Source organism: Anoplophora glabripennis, unplaced genomic scaffold, assembly GCF_000390285.2.
Source record: "Anoplophora glabripennis isolate ALB-LARVAE unplaced genomic scaffold, Agla_2.0 scaffold255, whole genome shotgun sequence".
NCBI classification, from domain to species: domain Eukaryota; kingdom Metazoa; phylum Arthropoda; class Insecta; order Coleoptera; family Cerambycidae; genus Anoplophora; species Anoplophora glabripennis.
This window is the reverse complement of record NW_019417249.1, coordinates 216477-239460: the sequence shown is the minus strand read 5'-3', so window position 1 is coordinate 239460 and position 22984 is coordinate 216477. Positions and strand designations below refer to the sequence as shown.

Genomic DNA, 22984 nt, shown 5'->3' with positions numbered 1-22984 from the left:
TGTCGCTGTACATATATAAATGTTTGTAGATAAAATCCTTAATTAATTAGTAACAGATTATGAAATCTAACAAAAATTATTTCATATTTCATTTTTATAACTGTCTTGGCAAGTACGTGTCGCAGAATTTGACACGATTTTATTCTGTCCTGGTCTGCATTATCATTAACCCGACTTGCCAAAAGTATCGCCACTTTTTGATATTAATCGATATTAAAATATGAACAAAGCTAAAATATTTGGTAAAAACACCAAATAACCTTTAATATTTCTCTGGTACTATTAAAACTTAGTCAAATCGTATTTTCTATACACATTTATCCATTGTTATCGCTTTGTTCCCATTTTTTACACGAAATGCATTTTACAGAAAAAATAAATAAATTATGAATAATGTGTTGAACAGAAATATATACAGGGTAGAAAAGTATCAAGTTACAAATCGGCCATGATAATAGACTAACACTTTTTAGTATTACATTACGACACCCAGTATTGTTTCATTTTCAGTATTTTTACATTATATATTCTAGCGTCTCCTTGTATGAACCTTTTTAGATTCTTTTTATGAAATATTAACTCAGTTTTAGAGATTGAACTATATTTTACATAAAGGTTTATTAATGACGACAAACTGTAAAGGTATTTTTGATGTATATTAATTAATTTATAATAAACAACTCTTGAACAATGAGTGTTTTTTTGCATCCACTATCCAGTAAGCAACCTAATATATTACTAAACACCTTATGAACAATAAAAAACAAAATTTTGTACTTACTTTCAACAATTCACTAATTTTCGGACTCTACACATTCAAAAGAAAAACTGGTAAAACTATAACACTATTTATTAAAACTATTTAAAGCACCCAAAAACTGTTAATCCCAAGGTTCTTTCACGCGGAGGTGCGCCAATGTGCCTTCGATAGTGATATGGTCGTAGAAGGGTCTCCTCTTTGTTTTGGTTTTGATGAAGTTTTCTTCGTTCTTTCCCAAAGCCTTCGCATGTCCATAAGATTGTTCCTAAACAAAAATACATAGGATGTAACTCTGTATAATTATTACTGCATCTAAAATAACTTACGGGTGTGAGATAGGCGTGTCTAAGGTAGAACATGTTCTCTTCTTCGATTTCGAACCGATTTCTGAGCTTCACCACGTCTTCCACTTGGGGTTCTCTGTACAAACGGTTCTTTCCTCTGTATATATGCCCGTTTGGCATGTGTTTTCTGCGAAATAATGCTTGAAAAATACGCATTTTGAATTTTGACGTAAACTGAAGCTCAGGCCAAAGTGTTAGGTTAGGGATGATTGAAATCATCCTCTTCTTCCTCTTTATTGGTAACAATTGTAAAGAGCCGTGAGGCTACGATCAAACTCAAAAGAAGATGAAGAAATTTGGTCATGGTTTGAACTACAGTCTATATAGTAGGTCGAATCCAATCCAGTAATGTACAATTCTTAATTTGTAATTTAATTAAAATAAACAGAATGAATTTGAATGAAATGAAAATAAATTTCCAAAAAAGAAAATAAAAGTAATTACTGTCAAATTTACTTACTCTAGACAAAAAATGTATTTATGATCCGTTTTTTATTTTCTGTATTTAACATAACAAGCTTTTTATTAAAATAAGTATAAATAAATATTCAAAAATAGTACAAATTTATGCACAAACACCTACAAACCAGAAAAAAATCAATGTTTTCATATTCTTCCTACACTGTTCGTATTTTGACTTTTATCAACATTTTGATAAAAATTGGGTAAATATCCCAAAAAGATTGGTTTAATTTTTCTTATATACCTTCCGCATACTTATACTCGCAATATAAGCAATTTTCCCAATAATTGTCACGAGTTGTAGAGCTAATTTTGAACAAATGTCTTCAAAATAATTAATTTTGTTTATAAATAACAGCTATTGGCAAATGACCACTGAACTAGCAAGCAATTTGTGCTAAAAATCACAGGCAACTTAAAACATCATCACCAAAACCTTAGCAAATCGTAACGTATTAGTTATTCAATACTGTTCGTATTATTTTCTTGCGAGCCTTTATAAACAATCTCCAAAGCCATCGTAATGGTCCTAACATCCCCCTCTATAGTCCTAGCCCAGTTCTCCACATCACCCAACTCCTTCAATGCCCCACTGAAAGACTCGACCAGGTTCAACCATTGCTGCGTCTGCTTGGAGAAATTCGTAGCGTTCACATGCAACTGTTTGGCTTCGACGTCCAACTTTTTCTGGTTCAGGTAAGCCTGAGCCACACCTACGTTTAAATGATCGACTAGAGCCTGAGTTAGGTCGCTAGCACTGGTACAAGCTTCCCTGCGTTTCGACTCTTGACTTTCCTTCTTTGCGATTTGCTTAGATTGGTGTTCTCTTAACATAGAGGACAGCATTTTTTAAAACAAGCCTGTTGTATTGTTCAATCCCATTCACACAAATATACAAATGTCATCGTTAATTCTCTTCCGAAGTACCTAAGGCTGTTGTGAGATTGTGAGAATAATAGGTTATGTTATATGTCAACTAAAATTATAAACTAGTCGTTTGAACAAGATACTTTCCAATGACAATCAGATATTAGCCAATCGCCTTGTCGAATTTTTAAAACTAACCAATTGCAGTGTCTAGTTTTAAATCATAATCAGGAAATCACATAGTAAACTAGTAAACATTGTAAAATAAGTGCCGGATTGCCGGATTAAATATGAAATATAAACCACACATATGAAATTCAGAGTTGACTATTTTACTTACGAATCACGTATCAAAACAGCGCCATCTCTTGGTTGTTTTTTTTTGTGAATTCACATAATAAGTCGTACAGTGCAATGCTTGTAGTTTTATTTGTCTTGTCTACACATTTTAAATAAAGAAAAACTGTGAAAGTGAAACTATATTATATAAACCTACACCGTTCAATGAAGTATTATAGTTATTTTTTGCCATAAAGTCGTTGTAGTACCGCAAAGTACGAATAAGACGATCTCAAAATCTGTAAAAGAAGATGATACTTATTAAGGGAATGCACCATATGCTGGCAAACCATTATACGTATTAATTGACGATTTAACGCCCTTATAGAGTTAATACAGCACAATTATCATTCAAATTACCTTCATCAGCGTTGGTATGTTCAATTCAAAGAAATTCCCAGCCCTAAGTATCGCAGGTCTCTTGGCCCTTTCCATTATCATAAGCAGGGATTTCTGAACAATCAAATCGGATTCATTCCAATCGGCTAAGTAGCAAGCGTCCCTAATCTTGTCACTCTGAAACAACTAGATGTCTTATTTATGTTAATACAAAGAACAAGGATATTTACACTCTCCATGACGGTATGTCCGTACCAGCAATACATGGCCACCTGACACATCATGCACGAGAAGTATACGATTAGTAAAAAGAACTGCATGCTGTTGAAGGATATCTGAAAGGTTGATACAGAGATATAAGTCTGATTTGTTGAAATTAAATAATTTCACACGCACCACTATCATCTGAAACCCTGTTAGGCAAATGACTATGACACTGCAGAAAAACTGCACGAAAATCCCTTTTGAGAACGTAATTTCTATTTGATTTACCAAACTGCAACAAAAATTTAGTAGTATTGTTACCTAAAATAGTATTTCTTTTGCACAAAATAAGATTTTATTATAACTACATTGCTTCTTATATCAGATAAAAGTCAAATTTAAAAAAATAGTTGTTTCAAACTTTCAAACACATATCTAAATCTTAGAATAACATCAAACAGATTGGCTTACCAAAGTAACTCATCGTACTGATTCACACAATCCCTTAACTTCGTCTTTACCAGTGCATCTCCCTCGGCGATACTTGCAGATGTAGACAGGGGTTGTAAAATAGTAGCCAATCTATTCCTCAAAACCTCAAATTCAGCCGTCGCTAATACACACATCATGACAGTCAAGATATCGATGTTTGAATTGATCCATGCACCAACGGCTATACTTAGAATCTCCATGAAGAATACTTGGTAGTAATACTTAATTTCATCAAAGGGGAACCAGCAAGGCAAAGGAAATTTGTGACTTTCCCCAGATCGATCGTCCAAAAATGGAAACAGAGCATAGAACAGAACCACCAGAAAGCACAACACCCTGTAGACCTTAGCTAGAAGCCTTCCTTCCTTTATGTGGTTTTCCAGAACGTCGATCTCTTTCTGAGTTACGTTTGTCAGAAGATAACTCTGCAACATCACCTCCAATTTCATCAAACTGGTTTTTTGTGCAACAAAATTTGTCAGTTTGTTCAGAAAAGCGAACTGAGTCATGCAGAATAAAAGAATTTCTGAGAGTTTCTCTAGATTTGAGGAGTTGAAATATGAAAATGTAGCCATGGAGAGGAACTGAGACCATGATATGAACAAGTTGAAAATGCAGCTTAAGACGTAGAGGTATTTATATTTGATGTGGGTACTTGGGTAGAACCCACCGAGGGTTAAATGGTACTTTTCAGTATCAAAGGAAGCTAGCAAATCAAATTTCTGAAAGAAAAAAAGGAGAGATATTAAATTAATTATAAATTATTTTGATAGAAAACACAGGATTTTAATTAAAAATTTTAATTTTTTTTCCATAACCTATTTATTCCATGAACTCTCTTCGCTCTGCGTGGTCAATAGGCAGTTCTTGGGTCAATTGAATTTTGTAAGCATGAAATGTCCAATTCTTAACCACGGTGCCGAATTGATGTTCCTGGATTCTCAGCAACACTCTCTTTTTTGTTAAACGACTTGTTGAAGGTTGTTCTTTTGTTTTAACAATTCTGAACTGTCAACTGCCACGCTGTGTCTCTTTTTTTCGTTGGCAACACTTTACCGCAAGTACAAAATTCAAAACTTGAGTGAATTTTAGGACACCTGATATAATATGTGTTTCAAATTTCAAACTACAGGGTGTTATTAAGTACTTGTACAAATTTTAAAGGGTGAATCTTTTACTAATTTTAAAATATAAAGTTCATATGAGCGCTCTGTATCGCAAGAACCAAGCCGTTGCAGACCCATGTTCATATGAACTTTTTATCTTAAAATTAGTCAAAGATTTACCCTTTGAAGTTTGTACAAGTACTTAATAAACACCCTGTATATCGGAGTTAATTCGAGGTGCGTTTTGAAGGTCGAAACGTCGAGGGGGCCTCGGCAAAAAAGTATTTTATATATTTTTAGCATATAACAAAATATCTAGATCAGTTTTTCTTGAAAACTATGCAACCTATAAGATTTTTTACTAAAACAGTTGAAATAACCGCCTTACCAAACAGTTGCAGCAATATTTATCCACAACCTCTTAGTCTGAAGGGTCTAAAAAAATATATATTTTGCGGGCGCACCTTTGTGGTACTGTAACCCCTTAGGAGGAAATGTTTCCTTATATTTTCGTAGAATACGTCATTAAAAAATTGTATGTAGACTAACTTTGGAAAGTTCTGTACATAAATCCATACAGTGTAAGACATAGCGATACACATTCACATATAACACAATTAGTGATGTTTTAAGAAAAAATAATTTGCCTACTACTTACCTGCATCTTTCCTTTTCTGTTAAATTAAAAATGAAATGAATCACATCTTTCACCGGAACTTATACTCGTCATTAAAAAATCACAGTTAATAATTAACCAATTAAGTTCAGTTAAGACATTATAGCGTAGATGTTAATAATTAATTGAACTATTTAACGCTAATTATTGCCTGTAACATATAAGTTCAGAGATAATTATAGGTACTCAATTTATTTCGTACAAGTTCTGGGGTACAGTTACCTTCATAAAATGATAACATGTAAAAGTTAAATAACTAAGCATTTATGGAAGATAGTAAAATTGTTTCCCCATAAGAAATAAATTAATTCTAAAGAAGGTTATTATGGAGTCATATTTAAAATTCGGAAAATCCGTATTGTAGGTATAAGTAGCAGTAGGTACCATTTTCTAATACAACTCAAGTTTTTGTACTAGTATTACTGCATTTGCAAGCATCCTCTGGTTTTATATTTTATTTGCTTAAGCTTTAATAAAATAAATTTAAAAAAAAAACTATTTTTTCCATTATGCTTTTAATGCAATGCATTGTGTACATTATCTAATTTGTGTGGTTAATGTGCTTTATTTTTTGTATTCACATTATACAGCACCTCGTCTAGATGGTGCTGAAACATTCAAAATGTTAAAGTTCCTAGATGTACCACAATGTTCTTGGTTGCCCTGAAATGGCGGTCTGACATACCTTCATATATCCATTTGTGCTCTAGTGAATTGTTTAAAATATGTGACAATTAATTCAAACTTATATTTCAAATTGGAAACAGGGATTTTACCCGAAAATAACAGTTGAATGTGGTACTTCTAGGGATAAAATTTAGGTGAACAACAAAAAAGGTCTTCTTCTTACATCAACGTGAACAACAGACATTTTTTATTATAAAACAAACAGCTCCTATGGATCTAATGAATCTAATGTACATATCAGTGATTTTATGTGCATTTTCATATTTTTACTCTTCTTCTAAACATCAAGAATGACGGACAATTTGAAGTAAAAAAAAAGTGGTGACAATACTAAACTACTGTACTTCTCATGTTTCGTTGATCTTCAGTTGTTTCCGTATACCCTTTGAAGCAGTGCGAAATAAGAATACGACGACCTGAGAATCTGTAAAAAAGTACGGCATTTGCAACTAATGCGTCGATTCTACGTTTCTTTGTAAATTTATAATTCTATAGGCTACGATTAGACCGCAAGTAATAGTAACATTTTTACAGAATTGTAAATTATGCAATTCTGGAATCCCTGTAACGCTCATAGTTACATAGATGCAAATTAACTACTGCAACTTACATAGGTACTTAAAAATTACTTATATAATTGCAAACATTGTTTTTTTTAAAAAAAAATAGATGTAATACATCGATTAAATATAGAGTAGGGATAGGATTTTTTTATCTACGATGTCTTAAAAATATAAACCATATTGGTAAGTGTTAGTGAACTTATGTCAAAAATTAAATGAGTTAACTGATAACACAAACTTGTATCGGAAGTTATATTTACTTTGTCAAAATATCATTTTGTATCCTTATTTCTGCTGTATAATTTATTATTATTAAAAGGATATATGTAATATTGACCATGCGTAGAAGAAATTATAACTTTATATTATTTTTCAGTAATGTTATTTGTTTTTCATGTACCTACCATTTTAAGATTCATAATCATAACTAACTTTTTCTAATTATCAGTTCGTCATGTTACCATATTCATGAAGGTCTCAACATTAGAGAATTTCCATTTCAGAAGCGTATTTGAACTATATAAAATGTGTAGCTTTTTTTAATGCTTCTGATATTGTTTTGTGATATTTTTATTTGTACGATGAATGGCAAAATTCATAATCCATATTAGAAACTTTTTTCAGTGGCTTCTCAAAAAGAAAGAAATTCTTAGTAAAAGTTGCCGCATCCCCAAACTAGAAGAGCATATTTATTTTTTTTAATATACAATGTAACTTTTTTTAGTTCGAATTAAGTCATTCACAATACAAATAAAAATATCACAAAGGAGTATTAGAGATATTTAAAAAAATACTCACACTATTTATACTATTTCAAAAACGCTTTTGAAATGAAAATGATCTAAAGTTGAGAGCATTATGAGAACAATATGGTAATAAAATTATTATGTTACTCAAACATTTCTGAAAATATACTGAAACGTAAAACAAAAATATCGAGGGCATAAATGGAACATAAAAAGAATGTTACTGAAACCAATTTTTTGAAACGTTTCATTGGAAACGTATTTTGGGGAGGACATCTTGGGCTTCTAGAACGTTACCAGAACGTTGCATGGATTTTTTATGAAACGTTTCAAGAAAAATTTAAACGTTTCTGAAACATGTCAGAAACTGAAAAATGTTTAGTGGGTTAAGGTCATAGAGAAAAATGCCAATTAAAAATTTATACGACATTGTAGGTTTCTTATGAAGCCGGACTGTATTCAAAAGTCAGTTTGTAATACATTGTTGTAGTGATTGCTGTGCTGTTTTTCGAGAGTACAATTAATAGCCGTATTTTCAAGTTTTCTTTTGAAAATGGCGCATTTATTTAGCAAACGCGAATATTATGATATGCTCATAATTTATGGCTGAGCGAGGTTCGATCTAGTGACATTAATAATTTATATCACATAAACACCTATAAAATCAATGTTTATACATATTACTAATTACTACCGTCATCAAAGTGGGTATATTTAGCGTGAAGAAGTTCCCCGCTCTTATGGTGGCCGGTTTTTTGGCCCTCTCCATCACAATCATCAAGGATTTCCTGACTTCTACGCTACATTTGTCCCACCTGCTCATGTAGCAGGCGCTGGTCACCTCATCGCTCTGCAACAATTGAACGTTAGTTCTTCGATTTACCCGACCACTAGATTTTAATTACGCTGTCCATCACATTGTGACCGTACCAGCAGTACATGGCCACCTGCCACATCATGACCAAGAGGTAGACCACCAGCAATACGAATCGCATACTGCTGAATGATATCTGTAACAGAAGTATTGGTAATAGTGTCACAACAGATAATTTACTTATATACAATCTAACTCCATTTTATCCTAATCTAATCAACTATTAACTTATTAACATTAATTAATCAACTAGGGGGGCTATAGATGATGAAGATGAACAACGTAGTAATACGTCAATTTATGATGAAAATTATATTTAGTAGAATATTTTCAAATTAAAGTTAATAGTTGATTAGATTAGGATAAAATGGAGTTAGATTATATTTGAGTTAAATTAAATTGAAGTTAAGAGTAGGTTGGAAATGGCAAGTGATTTGGAAATAAATGATTTTGATTTGTTTCTGAAATAACACTTGCATACATTTTTACACGAATTTTACAGGAAATCTCCTGAAGATGACGTCCATGTCCAGCTTCCAGTGCACCAGGTGTCCGGGGTGTGCTCGCCGACGCCAAATTAGGAATCAGCGACCCGAAAAACCACCGGGTGTCAAGTCTCGTTGCATTTAAGAGTGAAATTCAGGAGAAGCCTCGGAGATGACGTTCATCATCAATCCTAAGCTGCAGGTCGTCGATGGACCAATTTGAACGTCATATTCGGGATCAGCGACCTCGAAAACCTCTGGACCCCGATTTGAGTCCATTCCAAGCATTATTAACCGAGTTATGAATTTTTTCTAGGTGACTTTAAAAAAATGCATTTTTCCGGATGCATTTTGCAATTTGATCGCAAAACATAATACAAAGTTGATACATTTTTTTCTCATAATTTTAGAAACCGAATGCAAAAAACCCATGTTGATACGACTTGATCGAAAAATTTCGGAGGTCCAGTGCTTTATTTCTTCGACTATGAATGAGCAAAGCAAATAGACTTTATTACCAGAAAAAACGAAGAATATATATATCAGCAAAAATACGAAATAGGCAGTTTTAGGTTAATTCACCTATATCCAAAATCGTTTCGTTTGGCCGCTAGATGGCCTCGAACTTCGTGAAGACGTTTTGAATTTTTAAATAACTCGTCTTAACGTCTTAATCGATTTTGATTAATTTTGGGGTGTGGACTTTTGCTTTCAATCTACAAATTTTGATGTTATACAGAGTGTTTTTTAAAACTCGCAACTCCTACAAAATTGGTGTATGATGATAATATCCGTTCATAACTTTTTTCTCTTTCGGGAAATAATGACTATTTTTTATTTGACAGGTGATACCATTTGGAAGTTTTTAGGTCACTTATAGAATTTTGATTAAATGAGCGGTTTGCGTATAAAAAAATATTTTTTAAATGTCTACATTATCTTGCCACCCATATTACAATACCATCGCTGTTTTACATTGACAATTTATTCATCAATAAATTGACGAAGTTCTTCATCAATTATTAATTCACGAATTTATTGGTAAACAGTGTGGTTTTACACTGCTACAGACTTTGTCAAGTTTTTTGACGCATAAATCAGTTCTACCAACAAATCAAAGAAGCAAATAAATTTCAGAAATGTCACCTTTCCACTCATAATTGTAGTGATACAACAGCGGTACCGTTCTGACACATATTATANTTCCCCGCTCTTATGGTGGCCGGTTTTTTGGCCCTCTCCATCACAATCATCAAGGATTTCCTGATTTCTACGCTACATTTGTCCCACCTGCTCATGTAGCAGGCGCTGGTCACCTCGTCGCTCTGCAACAATTGAACGTTAATCCTTGGATTTACCCGACCACTAGATTTTAATTACGCTATCCATCACATTGTGACCATACCAGCAGTACATGGCCACCTGACACATCATCACCAAAAGGTAGACCACCAGCAGTGCGAATCGCATACTGCTGAACGATATCTGTAACGGAAGTATTGGTACTGGTGTCACAACTAGGGTTTCTGGTCGAGACTTCTCGAAGTGAGAATTCCCGGGAAATCTGGCCTTACTCGAGACGAGAAGAAAGTGTCGAGAAATCGAGAAATTTAAAAATCACGCGCGTCTTAAGTTCTTGATTAGAGTTCGTTTCGTTCATGCGTTCAATTCGTTTCTCGACAAATAACTGAGCGGTTAAAGTGGTTTCTCGTTTCTCCACTAACTCATGATTTATTTATTTTAAGTTTTCAAGGCTTTAGTTTACTTTGATGATTCTTATTTTTTTAATGTACCTTGTTATAAGTCTGTATAGAAATTTTATTATAAGCAGATACCTAATGTTGATGTTGATTCTGAAAATATTTAGTTCCTGTTTCTTTATTTAGTTGATTATTTTATTTTTGTTTTGTTAATGTGATTGTGATTATAAGTGATAAATTAATAGGGAGAACGGTTCTGTATCTTTAAATTAAAGCTTGTTTTTTTTTTAAGATTTCTTCGGTTAAATTCCTTATCTACTGTTTGTTTAACTAAAAGACTGCATGATTAATGATTATTAATAATTATTGGAAGAAAGCTACGATTCAAAAACATTGAAATAAACATAAGTTTTCAAGAGGAAGATACTCAAAGTTTAATTTAGTTTTGTTAATAGAAGTAGAAACATAAGTAATTAATAAAAATACTGAATAATTGTTAAGTATAATAGTATGTTTATATTTCGCATTGCAATACCAAAATTATGACTTTTTTAAGTATTAGAAAATTCTCGAGAATTCGAGAATTCCCAGGAATTCCTAGTCGAGAATTCTCGAGTCCCGAGGAGAAAAGTAGGCCGAAAAATCAGAAACCCTAGTCACAACAGATAATTTACTTATTTATTTACTATTGCTGTTATTATACAATGTGTACCTACCGTTGATTACACTGAGAGAAATCAACCAATATGAAAAGTAATAAAAGTACCATTATAATAACTGATTTTGATTATTTTTGGGGTGTGGATTTTTGCTTTCAATCTACAAATTTTGATGTTATACAGAGTGTTCTTTGAAACTCGCAACTCCTACAAAATTAGTGTATGGTGATAATATCCGTTTATAACTTTTTCTTCTTTCGGGAAATAAAGACTATTTTTTATTTGATAGGTGATACCATTTGGCAGTTTTTGGGTCTCTTATAGAATTTTGATTAAATGAGCGGTTTGGCTACAAAAAAATATTTTTTAAATGTCTACATTATCTTGCCATCCATATAGGTACCTAATAATGTGCTAGAAGTCAATAATTTGTAGGCTGACTGTAATTTCAGATTGATCTTTAAGTCATTGTATCTGCCAATTCTTAATGAGTGTTTACTATGATAAAATATACCACATGTTACTTCATTTTGCGACGAATTAGAGTTATTTACAACATGTCTAATTTTAATGAAATAATTCGTAAAAACAATCAAATAAAATAAAAAATGCTGATGATAATTGACAAAGTTGAGGTTATTAAATTTAGTACAACTTATAAAAACTCTTAAGGGCTATTTTTTAAAACATTTATGGCATTTTGGATATGCCTCTACAACTCAGTTTAGTGTTAGATGTGGAACCATGCACTGTTGTTTTCAGAGTGTCCCAAAGATAATAGTAGCAAGGGGTTAAGTCTGATGAACGTATAGGCCAATTAACAGAAACATTATCTCCTCTACCGATCCATCGTTGAGAGAACCTTTGGTTCAGATACTGCCGGACCTCTACAGTGAAATGTGGTGGAGGTCCATCATGCATAAACCACATGTTAGCTCTGAATAATAACGGCACATCGATTTTTACAAAAATTCTAAATAAATTTCGCCATATTGGGTAGAATAACAGGGCCAATATAATCGCAAACCAAACACTGATGTGAAATTCATGCTGATAATGTTTCACTTTGACAACACGATGATTTTCTTGAGCATTGTGAATATTTATTATTCCGCTTCTGGTAAAACAGAATTGGTAGGTACAATGACTTAAAGATCTACCAGAAATTACAGTCAATCTACAAAATCAGAACCTACTAGCCCTTTGTTAAGTATTATAATATGGGTGGCAGGATAATGTATACATTTAAAAAATATTTTTTTGTACCCAAACCGCTCATTTAATCAAAATTCTACAAGAGGCCCAAAAACTTCCAAATGGTATCATTTATCAAATAAAAAATAGTTGTCATTATTGCCCGAAAGAGAAAAAAGTTATGAACGGATATTATCACCATACACCAATTTTCTAGGAGTTGTAAGTTTTAAGAAACATTCTGTATAACGCCTAAATGTGTAGATTGAAAGCACAAGTCCACACCACAAAAATAATCAAAATCGAATAATACGTATTCGAGTTATTTACAAAATTCAAAAAAATTTCACGATCTTTGAGGCCATCTATCGGCCAATTGAATACGATTTCGGATATAGGTGAATTATTAGCCTAAATCTGCCTATTTTGTGTTCACGATTCTGTGGTCTTCCGTTGTACCCGTTATTCTGGGACACCCTGTATATATTGCTTGTACCTATTATAAAAATCATCATTTTAGGATGACAACCAACATTTGCTAGGATCAAAATTGTACTGTTTTTGGCGCCTTTTTAATGCAGATCTTTGGTTAAGGTTAATAAATTAGTATTTATGGCTAAAAGATATTCCTCTCGATCTGGATCTATCTATGAGATGCGGTCCTGAAGAAATATATAAGGGTACTCCACACGAAAAGTCTTTTTACTATTACCGTCACAAAAAAGCACCATATTATTACTAGTAAATAGTTGTACATACCACTAGCATCTGAAACCCTGTCAAGCAGATCGCCATAACGCTGCAGAAGAACTGCACGAAAATGCCCTTCGAAAACGTGAGTTCAATGTGTCTCACCAAACTGCAAACAAAAATATTTTTCGGAAAATAAAATTAAAACAAAATTTGTATCTACTCACTTGAGTGCTTCGTCGTAGTGAATAATACATTCTCCCAGTCTACTCCTTACTTCGTCATCATCGTCGTAGTCCCCACCTACTCCCGAAGACATCGAAATATTGGTCAGTTTCCTGTTCAAAATTTTGAACTCTGCAGTGGCCAATATCATCGTCATGATAGTCAATAGGTCGATGCTAGAATTAAGAACAGCTGAGATAGCAATGCTCCAAATTTCAAAGAAGAACACCGGGTAGTAGTAGTCGCCTTCGTTGAAAGGAAACCAGCAGGGCAAAGGGAATTTAGGCTCTTTGTCGGATCTCTCGTCCAAAAACGGAAACAAAGCGTAGAGTACAACGCCCAGGAAACACATCACTCTGTACATTTTAGCTAGTAATTTCCCGCCTTGCAGATGGCTTGTCAGAATGTGTTTTTCTTCACTTCTAACGCTGGTAAAAACTGGTTTTTGCAGTAGCGCCTCCAGCTCCTTCAAACTGCTTTTGTGCCAGATCAGATTCGTCAGTTTGTTGAGAAACGCGAACTGTGTCACGCAGAATACAAGGATATCGGTCAGTTTCCTCAGATCGTCTAAATTGAAGTAAGAAAAAGTTACGAGAGACAGGAATTGCAACCAGGATATGGACAGGTTGACGAGGGCACTCAGTATGAAGAGATGTCTGCGAAGACCTGGCTCGGCAGGGTAGAAGCCTGCGAGGGTCAGGTATAGTTTCTCGGCTGCGAAGAAGTCCAGCGTGTTGAAGGTCTAAAAGGAATTTACAGTCTGTAGGTTTCTTCAACGGAAGAAGAATAGACTCTTATTTAGAACTGGTGAAGATTGCAACAGGGTATTATTTATTTTTTAGGTTTTCCAAAAATTTGTCTCAAATATAAGGTGGCTGCCCAGGTATCCGAGTGACTTTAGGTCTGTTCCAACAAGAGTCAGGGATTGGTTCCGAACCGTCAGAAATGTGCATCCAACTAATTCTTGCGATATATTCACTGAAGACACATTTAGAACTTAGCTGGCCAAACATTTCAAACGGTTCGGAACCAATCCCTGACTCTTGTTGGAACAGACCTTTTGTATATGAATTATATGACTAATTTTAAGCAAAAATGATTCTACTCACTTTGAAGTCGTATGGGTAGTTGTTGAAGAGTAAATTACTTTGTTGGTAAAAATATGGTTTCTTTGAATAAAAGCTTCAGGACCGCCGTCTTGTGCAATGCATAACTCAATCCTTATAAGGTATATAAACAATATACCCAAGATTGTTGATAAATTTCATGAAAATAGCAGTTCTCGAGATAGAACGAAAAACTAATAGCTCCTAATTTACCGTACAACGTTGAATTAGTATATTTAAATGCTCAAACCGGCAATAAATGATTATAAATTGGTACGATGTGACTTTAAATGTCTACATTATCTTGCCATCCATATAGGTACCTAATAAAGTGCTAGAAGTCACTGAATTTGTAGGCTGACTGTAATTTCAGTTTGATCTTTAAGTCATTTGTATCTTGCAATTCTTAATGAGTGTTTACTACGATAAAATATACCAAATGTTCCTTCATTTTTCGATATGGATACACACATACGACGAATTAGAGTTATGCCTAATTAACATGCCTAATTTTATTGAAATAATTCGTAAAAACAATAAAATAAAATATAAAATGCAGGTGATAAAAGTAACAAAGTTGAGGTTATTAAATTTAGTACAACTTATAAAAACTGTTCAAAATGACCACCGTTGTTTCTACAACAAAGGTTAATTAGGCGAAGAAAGTTAAAGGATACCCTTTGCAGTTCTTAGGGGCCATTTTTTAAAACATTTACGGCATTTCGAAAGTGAATAAGCGTCTCTTGAAAAAAATGTATACTTGATTTTTTTCTTATTTTTTATGAGGAATATCTCCTTAAAGTTTGTCGACTTAATCCTGAAACACCCTGTATAACGGTACTCCGCACGAAAAGTCCCTTTACTATTACCGTCACAAAAAACCACCATATTATTACTATTAAATGGTTGTACATACCACTAGCATCTGAAACCCTGTTAAGCAGATCGCCATAACACTGCAGAAGAACTGCACGAAAATGCCCTTCGAAAACGTGAGTTCAATGTGTTTCACCAAACTGCAAACAAAAATATTTTTCGGAAATTAAAATTTAAACAAAATTTGTATCTACTCACTTGAGTGCTTCATCGTAGTGAATGATACATTCCTCCAGCCTACTCCTTACTTCGTCATCATCGTCGTAGTCCCCACCTACTCCCGAAGACGTCGAAATATTGGTCAGTTTCCTGTTCAAAACTTCAAACTCGGCAGTGGCCAATACCATCGTCATGATAGTCAATAGGTCGATGCTAGAATTAAGAACAGCCGAGATAGCAATGCTCCAAATTTCAAAGAAGAACACCGGGTAGTAGTAGTCGCCTTCGTTGAAAGGAAACCAGCAGGGCAAAGGGAATTTAGGCTCTTTGTCGGATCTCTCGTCCAAAAACGGAAACAAAGCGTAGAGTACAACGCCCAGGAAACACATCACTCTGTACATTTTAGCTAGTAATTTCCCGCCTTGCAGATGGCTTGTCAGAATGTGTTTTTCTTCACTTCTAACGCTGGTAAAAACTGGTTTTTGCAGTAACGCCTCCAGCTCCTTCAAACTGCTTTTGTGCCAGATCAGATTCGTCAGTTTGTTGAGAAACGCGAACTGTGTCACGCAGAATACAAGGATATCGGTCAGTTTCCTCAGATCGTCTAAATTGAAGTAAGAAAAAGTTACGAGAGACAGGAATTGCAACCAGGATATGGACAGGTTGACGAGGGCACTCAGTATGAAGAGATGTCTGCGAAGACCTGGCTCGGCAGGGTAGAAGCCTGCGAGGGTCAGGTATAGTTTCTCGGCTGCGAAGAAGTCCAGCATGTTGAAGGTCTAAAAGGAATTTACAATCTGTAGGTTTCTTCAACGGAAGAAGAATAGACTCTTATTTAGAACTGGTGAAGATTGCAACAGGGTATTATTTATTTTTTAGGTTTTCCAAAAATTTGTCTCAAATATAAGGTGGCTACCAAAGTATCCGAGAGACTTTGTATATGACTAATTTTAAGCAAAAATGGTTCTACTCACTTTGAAGTCGTATGGGTAGTTGTTGAAGAGTAAATTACTTTGTTGGTAAAAATATGGTTTCTTTGAATAAAAGCTTCAGGACCGCCGTCTTGTGCAATGCATAACTCAATCCTTATAAGGTATATAAACAATATACCCAAGATTGTTGATAAATTTCATGAAAATAGCAGTTCTCGAGATAGAACGAAAAACTAATAGCTCCTAATTTACCGTACAACGTTGAATTAGTATATTTAAATGCTCAAACCGGCAATAAATGATTATAAATTGGTACGATGTGACTCTCATAACAGGCGTACTGGAGGTGTGTTAATTTTTGTAAAAAATGGTGTTAGATTTTCTGTTTTAAAAAAATATGTATGTGTTCCAAATTGTTGGTTCATGTTGATCAAAGTATTGTTTAAAATGAAGTTTGGGCCATAGGTGTTGTAACGAGCGTTCAAATAAAAACGTGGTCCAAGTTGGTTCTGACACATTGGACGTAGGGAGTAGCTTATAGCGACCAACTTAACCTCATTTCTCAACGAGCTGTATAGCAGCTGTCAGATTCAATAACGTTATTGACTATATAACTTTATTTTAAAGAATAATCGTGATAACAATAACAAACAATTAAAGGAGCTGCGGAAAGTGTCCCCCTCCTTGTTATAACAATAAATTAAAGCAGCTGCTGAAAGTGTCCCCCTCCTTGTTCCAAGCACTTTTCACACCTGTTCCTCAAAGAATTAAAGACATTTTCTAAGATGCTCGGGGTATTGTTAATTTCACGAATCTTGTCTATAAGTCGAGCCTGCAGATGGTTTAAATCAGGAATAGGCAGTTCAAAAATAGTGTTTTTAAGGTAAGGCCACAAAAAGAAATCACACGGCGTAATATCACATGACCTCGGTGGAAATTCATGTTCAGCATTGAGACTTATTAGTCGATTTTGGAAAACTTCCCTCAACATATTCATCGTCTCGCCTGCCGTATGTGCCCTTGCGCCATCTTGTTGAAAGTAAAAGTTTGTAATTTCGTTTTCTTCCAGCTGGTTAACAAAAGGAGCGATAATTTCTTCTCTATACCTTTGCGCAGTAAGAGTACCATTAAAAAAAATAGGTCCATAAATCCTCCTTCGATTGAGAGCACACCAAACTCCAATTTTTTGAGCGTGTAGAGGGCCCTCGACAAAAAAGTTATCTGGTTTTTCAGAAGACCACATTCTCATATTCTGTGAGTTTACGTAACCACTTAAATGAAACCAGGCTTCATCAGAAAAAAAGGTGATATTATGAAGTTCACCGTAGTTGTTTAAAAACCATTCACAAAATACAGCCCGTCGCGGAAAATCAACTTCATGAAGTTCTTGCTGACAAGTTAAACGATAGGAGAACAAACGCAAATCTTTTTTTAACACTGTGTGGCAGGTACCGACTGATACTCCCACCATTTGTGATAAAACACGTACAGAAGTTCTTGGCGCATTTTCCATTATTTGTTGGACATTTTCTTTTAATTCTTCAGTCCGCTTTTTAGGTCGGCCGCTTCCTTCTTTTCTTGTTACACTGCCCGTTTCACGAAAAACATTAACACAACGCTGAACTGCACTTTGAAAAATTTTGTACTCAACAACGCCGGGAAATTGATTTTGAAATTCTATGAAACATTCCTCAATAGAATACTTCCATATTCCATCAATCTTGCGTCCATTTCTAAAGTAGGACTCTATGATAAACACTTTTTGTTCTTGAGAAAACACCATTTTAAACGCTTTTTAAAACGAAAATATTCAAATTGATAGCGGCGATATAGCGCTTTGACAGATGACGTTTAAGTTCATTTGCTATACGCTACGCCCTACGTCCAAATTTTCAGAACCAACTTGACCACGTTTTTATTTGAACGCTCGTTATATCAATCGCCTGCATCCGGTGATCAAGAATTTATTGATGGAATTAAAAAGTGGTGTGAAAAAATATTAAATTTAAAAAATATTAACTTTCTTTTGGTTGGTGGCTTTAATCTGAATTTTCAATCTAACTGTGTGTATACAAATAATATTATTTATTATTTGTATATATTATTATCTTTCAAATAATGGGACTTGAACAAATTGTTCAGGAATGTACAAGAATAATTGATTCTACCAGTTCTCTAATAGATTATGTTATAACTAATACAAATAAAGTGAAGGCAATTGTACATAATACTCGGATCATTATATAATTTCTGTAAATATGTGTATACCAGATAAAAAAGATGATATGTTAATAACATTTATAAATTAAAGCTCTAGTAATATTAAATAAATTAATGAAAGATTAGAAAATATAGAATGGCCATATCGTGCTAATAATCCAAATGAAATGTATGTTTATTTTGGAAAATGTGTCGTCTATTGTAAATGATATTTGTCCTATTACAAAAAGAATACAAAAAGCTTATCATTTTGCCCTGGTACGATAGCGAAATAAAAAGTCTAGCAAAACAAAGGGACATTGCATACAAAACCTTAATAAGTAAACATTTTGGAATAAATATAAAATGCGCAGAAATCAAGTAGTTACTTTATTAAGTAAAAAGAAAACATCTTACTATGAAAATCAAATTGATAAAAACAATAAAAATTCGAAACAGATGTGGAAAACTCTTAAATCTTTAATAAAAAATGAAAGTACGGTGTTTTCAAATAGTGTAATATTATTTCATCAGAATAACATGATAACTACAGTTAGTGGAGGAAAAGAAATTGCTGAAAATATTAATAAGTACTTTGTTTCTAGTATTAATGAAATCATTATGTCAATACCACAGGTGAATGATAGCTCATGAAAATATTCTTCCGCCTAATTTCAGTAATTTTAAATTTTTAAATTTAAATCAATTAGAAAAAATTGTAAATAAACTAAATAACATGAGTGTAAGTGAGATTATGAGTGCAGGATTTATAAAAAATACTTTAAATTCTATTGGTCCAATTTTATTAAATTTAATAAATGTATCGTTACAAACTGGTGTTATTCCGGACAAATTAAAAATAAGTCACATTACACCAATAGAAAAAATTAAAAATACTAATGACTGCATGAATTTTAGACCTATAAACACATTACAATTGAAAAAATTCTAGAAATTCAGTATGTGAGCAACTAACAGATTATTTTAATTCTAATAATTTATTTATTCCATGTCAGTCTGGATTTAGAAGTCACTCTTGTGAGACAGCTTTACAAATTACAATATCAAATTGGATTGAAAATATTGATAAGAGTAACTACATTGTTGCTATATTTCTAGATTCTAAAAGGGCATTTGAAACTATTGACAGAAATATCTTACTAAAAAAAACTTAAATCTTGTGGCCTAGGTGGCATCGTTCTTAATTGGTTTGAAAATTATCTGACAAATCGTCAACAAATAACTAAAATTAATAACATATTGTCAACACCCATTGTTAATACTTTTGGAGTTCCTCAAGGCAGTGTCCTAGGACCGATTTTATCTATAATTTATTTAAATGATATTATAAACTATACTACCAGTGACTTTATTAATTTGTTTGCGGATGATACTTTGATTGCCACTGTGAATAGTAATTTAAATGGGGCTATTGATAGAACGAATCAGGATCTACAAAACATTGAACCTTATTTAAATAGTAATAAACTAAGTTTAAATACCAATAAGACTAAAGCGATGATAATTACAACTAAATATAAATATTCTAAAATTAATATAAATAACTTAAAAATATCATTTGCCAACACCGATATCGAAATTGTAAAAAATATTAAATATTTGGGATTCTATGTAAATACATTAAGTTCATATTCATTAAGATCATATATTATATGTACACATAAAAAATATAATAGCAAAAAATTTTTTATTTCTTTTCAAGAGTTTCACAACTTTTATCGATTATGACAAATACATATTACTCTTTATAAAACAATTATCTAACCACTACTGTTCAAGTATATTATATTTATTTGACAGTAAAGTGCAAAAACAGCTTCGCATTTTGCAAAATAGAGGAATGAGAATTATATTACGATGCAATAGAAGTACTCCCATATATTTAATGCTTAACGTGTTGGAATGGATGTCTGTAGAATTACGTTTGAAATATTTAGCATTAGTTTTTATTTACAAAATAATCAATCGTCAATTACCTTCTTATTTCGAGCCGTTTATAAAACATGTTAGAGAAATACACAATTATGATACAAGAAATGTAAATTGCTTATATTTGAATCATGCAAAAAGAGCATTCGCGCAAAAAACTATTTTCTATAAAGTTTTCAAAGAATTTACCTCCTTGCCAAGTAATATTAAAAATTCTGTCTCTTTAAATGTATTTAAACATAAACTTCGTGATTTTCTAAAATAAGTAAGATTAATATATAGCAAATTGTACCCATGTTAAATTTTATGTTGTCATATAGAAATTGTTTATTGTATTTTAATAGTATTATAGATATATATATAGATATATATACGTGAAACTGTGTCTATTAGGTATTTCCTATTTAAATAAAGTTTCTTTCTTTCCTCTGTCGAAATTGTCGTTCCCAATTGTAGTTCCCCATATTTATTTTTCACTTCATCAAACGCTGCATTAATCTTCTCAATTAGGCTTTCCCATTGAAGAGGTAAGTGTCTTCATGAAAAAGTCCAACGGGTTGAGATCCGGAGATCGCGGTAACCAAGCCATGGGACCACCCCGACCTATCATCGATTTGGATACTTTTCATTGAGGAAAATAGTGACACCTCTTCTATAATGAGTCGGAGCACCATCATGTAAAAAGAACGTCATCCTTCTGATTTGAAGAGGAATGTCCTGAAGTAGTAGAGGTAGATCGTTTTCCAAAAAAGGCCGGTACATCTCGCTGTTCAAATTTCCATCGAAAAAATGTGGTCCGATACGTTCATTATATTAATTATTCCAGCCCAAACGTTTACGGAGAATATTCTCTGAAAATGGGTTTCTCGAATAGCATGAGGGTTTTTGATTGCCCACACATGATCGTTGCGGAAATTGTTGATTCCATCTCTTGTAAATGTAACTTCGTCACAGAAGAGGGTTCTTGAAAGGCTATCCAGATGATTGCTCCACCATTCACAAAGATTAACTCTTTGGAGAAGATCCGTGGGGAGAAGTTGGTAATGATAGGGATGCAGTCGGTATACTCGCAAAGTGTCTTGCAACAGCGGTCCTACTTTATCAAGTAAGTACAAAAATTTTTCTCGTACTAGTACCAGGATCATTTTCGACAAGCTCAAGCACTTCTGCAGCATTGTTTCTTCGTATAACTTCTTTTTACTAGTCGGTTAAGGGAACGCACCTGTTAATCGAAAAGTTGTAGCGGTTCTATTGAACGTCTGCTTGTCTGGAAGACGGCGGTTTGGATATCATCGTTGGTACTACTCATAGAAAATATAGCACTAACGTAAAATGAAATGTAACATATGAATAATGAAACTGTCATGGCGGCGTCACATGTTAGTTACCTTCCAAAATAAAAGATGGCGCAGAGAATGCTAACACTGTCATTTTGGGTTGGTTGGTAATGCAGTTTGGACTTTGCAATTGCACGTATTTGAAGTTTGGCTTTCGTTATCTTTGGTTTCTTTGGTTATCCTCTGAAAATTGTAAATTATGGTATTGCAAGAATTGTGTTTATAATTATTTAGTGCTTAAGAGTTTTCTATTTGTTATTATATTATACTGGGAATATGATGTGTAAGTTTTAAGTTATATAGTTTTATTAAAAACCATACCCATATCTTTACCAACATTATATGGAACACTCATACTCATGTTACTTATATTAATCGATTAGAAACAGTACGCATAAAATGTGTAATTACATCTTATTTAAGTTAAATATAGATATAAATATGTGTATGATGATAAACTCCAACTAATATTTTATGAAACCTTTGATACTTATGGATGCTTAAAAAAATTTTAATGGTGGTGAATTGCTTTCTTTATTCAGTTTGAGACATAGAAAATATAGTGTTAATATTAAGTTTTCTATGTTTTGAGAGTTCCAAACTATATGAATTATTGAATTTAACCCAATATTGTACAAATATTCGGTTATACTCTCCGGAAAGTGAGATTATTATAACAGTTCATGCATAATTTTTATATTTTTACAGCTTACTGGCCAGCTTATCAAGTTTATGAAGCAAATAAATTAAATTGTTGTCATTTTTACTTACAATTAAATACATAACAAGAAATTGTTTTAATAGTACATGCATAACAACATTCTGTATAAATCAATTAGGGTTTCTTGTAGATACAAAATAAACTTAAAATTATTAAAAAATGTTTTATTTCCTTATCAAAACCATTTACTAAGTATATCTTGGCAAATGTCAAAATTTGAAAAATACTATAATATAATAAAATAATAAATAAGAAGAAATTGTCTGTATTTATTTGTGGCATTATAAATGTT

The 22984-nt window shown here is 33.0% G+C and overlaps 4 protein-coding genes across 4 annotated transcripts in view; all 4 read right to left on the bottom strand.

Moving 5' to 3' along the window:
* Nucleotides 1-832: 832 nt before the first annotated feature.
* On the bottom strand, nt 833-1301 carry LOC108905905 (ribosomal protein 63, mitochondrial). Its single transcript, XM_018708975.1, has 2 exons — nt 1087-1301; nt 833-1025 (listed from the first exon to the last, which is right to left on the bottom strand). Exons 1-2 carry the CDS (start codon nt 1258-1260, stop codon nt 882-884), a joined length of 318 nt encoding a protein of 105 aa, XP_018564491.1. The 5' UTR covers nt 1261-1301; the 3' UTR covers nt 833-881.
* Nucleotides 1302-1601: 300 nt separating this feature from the next.
* Nucleotides 1602-2674, bottom strand: LOC108905907 (biogenesis of lysosome-related organelles complex 1 subunit 1-like). Its single transcript, XM_018708976.1, has one exon. It carries the CDS (start codon nt 2410-2412, stop codon nt 2026-2028), a length of 387 nt encoding a protein of 128 aa, XP_018564492.1. The 5' UTR covers nt 2413-2674; the 3' UTR covers nt 1602-2025.
* Nucleotides 2675-2951: 277 nt separating this feature from the next.
* LOC108905890 (odorant receptor Or2-like) lies at nt 2952-5577 on the bottom strand. The gene is made up of 6 exons (XM_023456082.1): nt 5572-5577; nt 3787-4529; nt 3508-3607; nt 3342-3446; nt 3133-3288; nt 2952-3011 (listed from the first exon to the last, which is right to left on the bottom strand). Exons 1-6 carry the CDS (start codon nt 5575-5577, stop codon nt 2952-2954), a joined length of 1170 nt encoding a protein of 389 aa, XP_023311850.1.
* A 2672-nt stretch (nt 5578-8249) lies between these two features.
* Nucleotides 8250-22984, bottom strand: part of LOC111692219 (odorant receptor 94a-like) — a 17904-nt gene continuing 3169 nt past the window's right edge. The window contains exons 2-5 of the mRNA XM_023456081.1: nt 15593-16332; nt 13257-13356; nt 8491-8595; nt 8250-8435 (exon numbers count right to left, since the gene is read on the bottom strand). Of these exons, the coding sequence (XP_023311849.1) occupies nt 8250-8435; nt 8491-8595; nt 13257-13356; nt 15593-16332 (1131 nt within the window). The remainder of the gene's footprint in view (nt 8436-8490; nt 8596-13256; nt 13357-15592; nt 16333-22984) is intronic.

What these genes read in the sequence shown, in the direction of transcription:
- LOC108905907 (XM_018708976.1), bottom strand. Translation starts at nt 2,412, where the DNA reads ATGCTGTCCTCTATGTTAAGAGAACACCAATCTAAGCAAATCGCAAAG.
- LOC108905905 (XM_018708975.1), bottom strand. Translation starts at nt 1,260, where the DNA reads ATGCGTATTTTTCAAGCATTATTTCGCAGAAAACACATGCCAAACGGG. An exon ending in GACACGCCTATCTCACACCC is followed by an intron (nt 1,026 to 1,086) that starts GTAAGTTATTTT and finishes ATTTTTGTTTAG; the next exon opens with GAACAATCTTATGGACATGC.
- LOC108905890 (XM_023456082.1), bottom strand. An exon ending in CAGTACGATGAGTTACTTTG is followed by an intron (nt 3,608 to 3,786) that starts GTAAGCCAATCT and finishes TTTTTGTTGCAG; the next exon opens with TTTGGTAAATCAAATAGAAA. An exon ending in CAGGGTTTCAGATGATAGTG is followed by an intron (nt 3,447 to 3,507) that starts GTGCGTGTGAAA and finishes TCAACCTTTCAG; the next exon opens with ATATCCTTCAACAGCATGCA.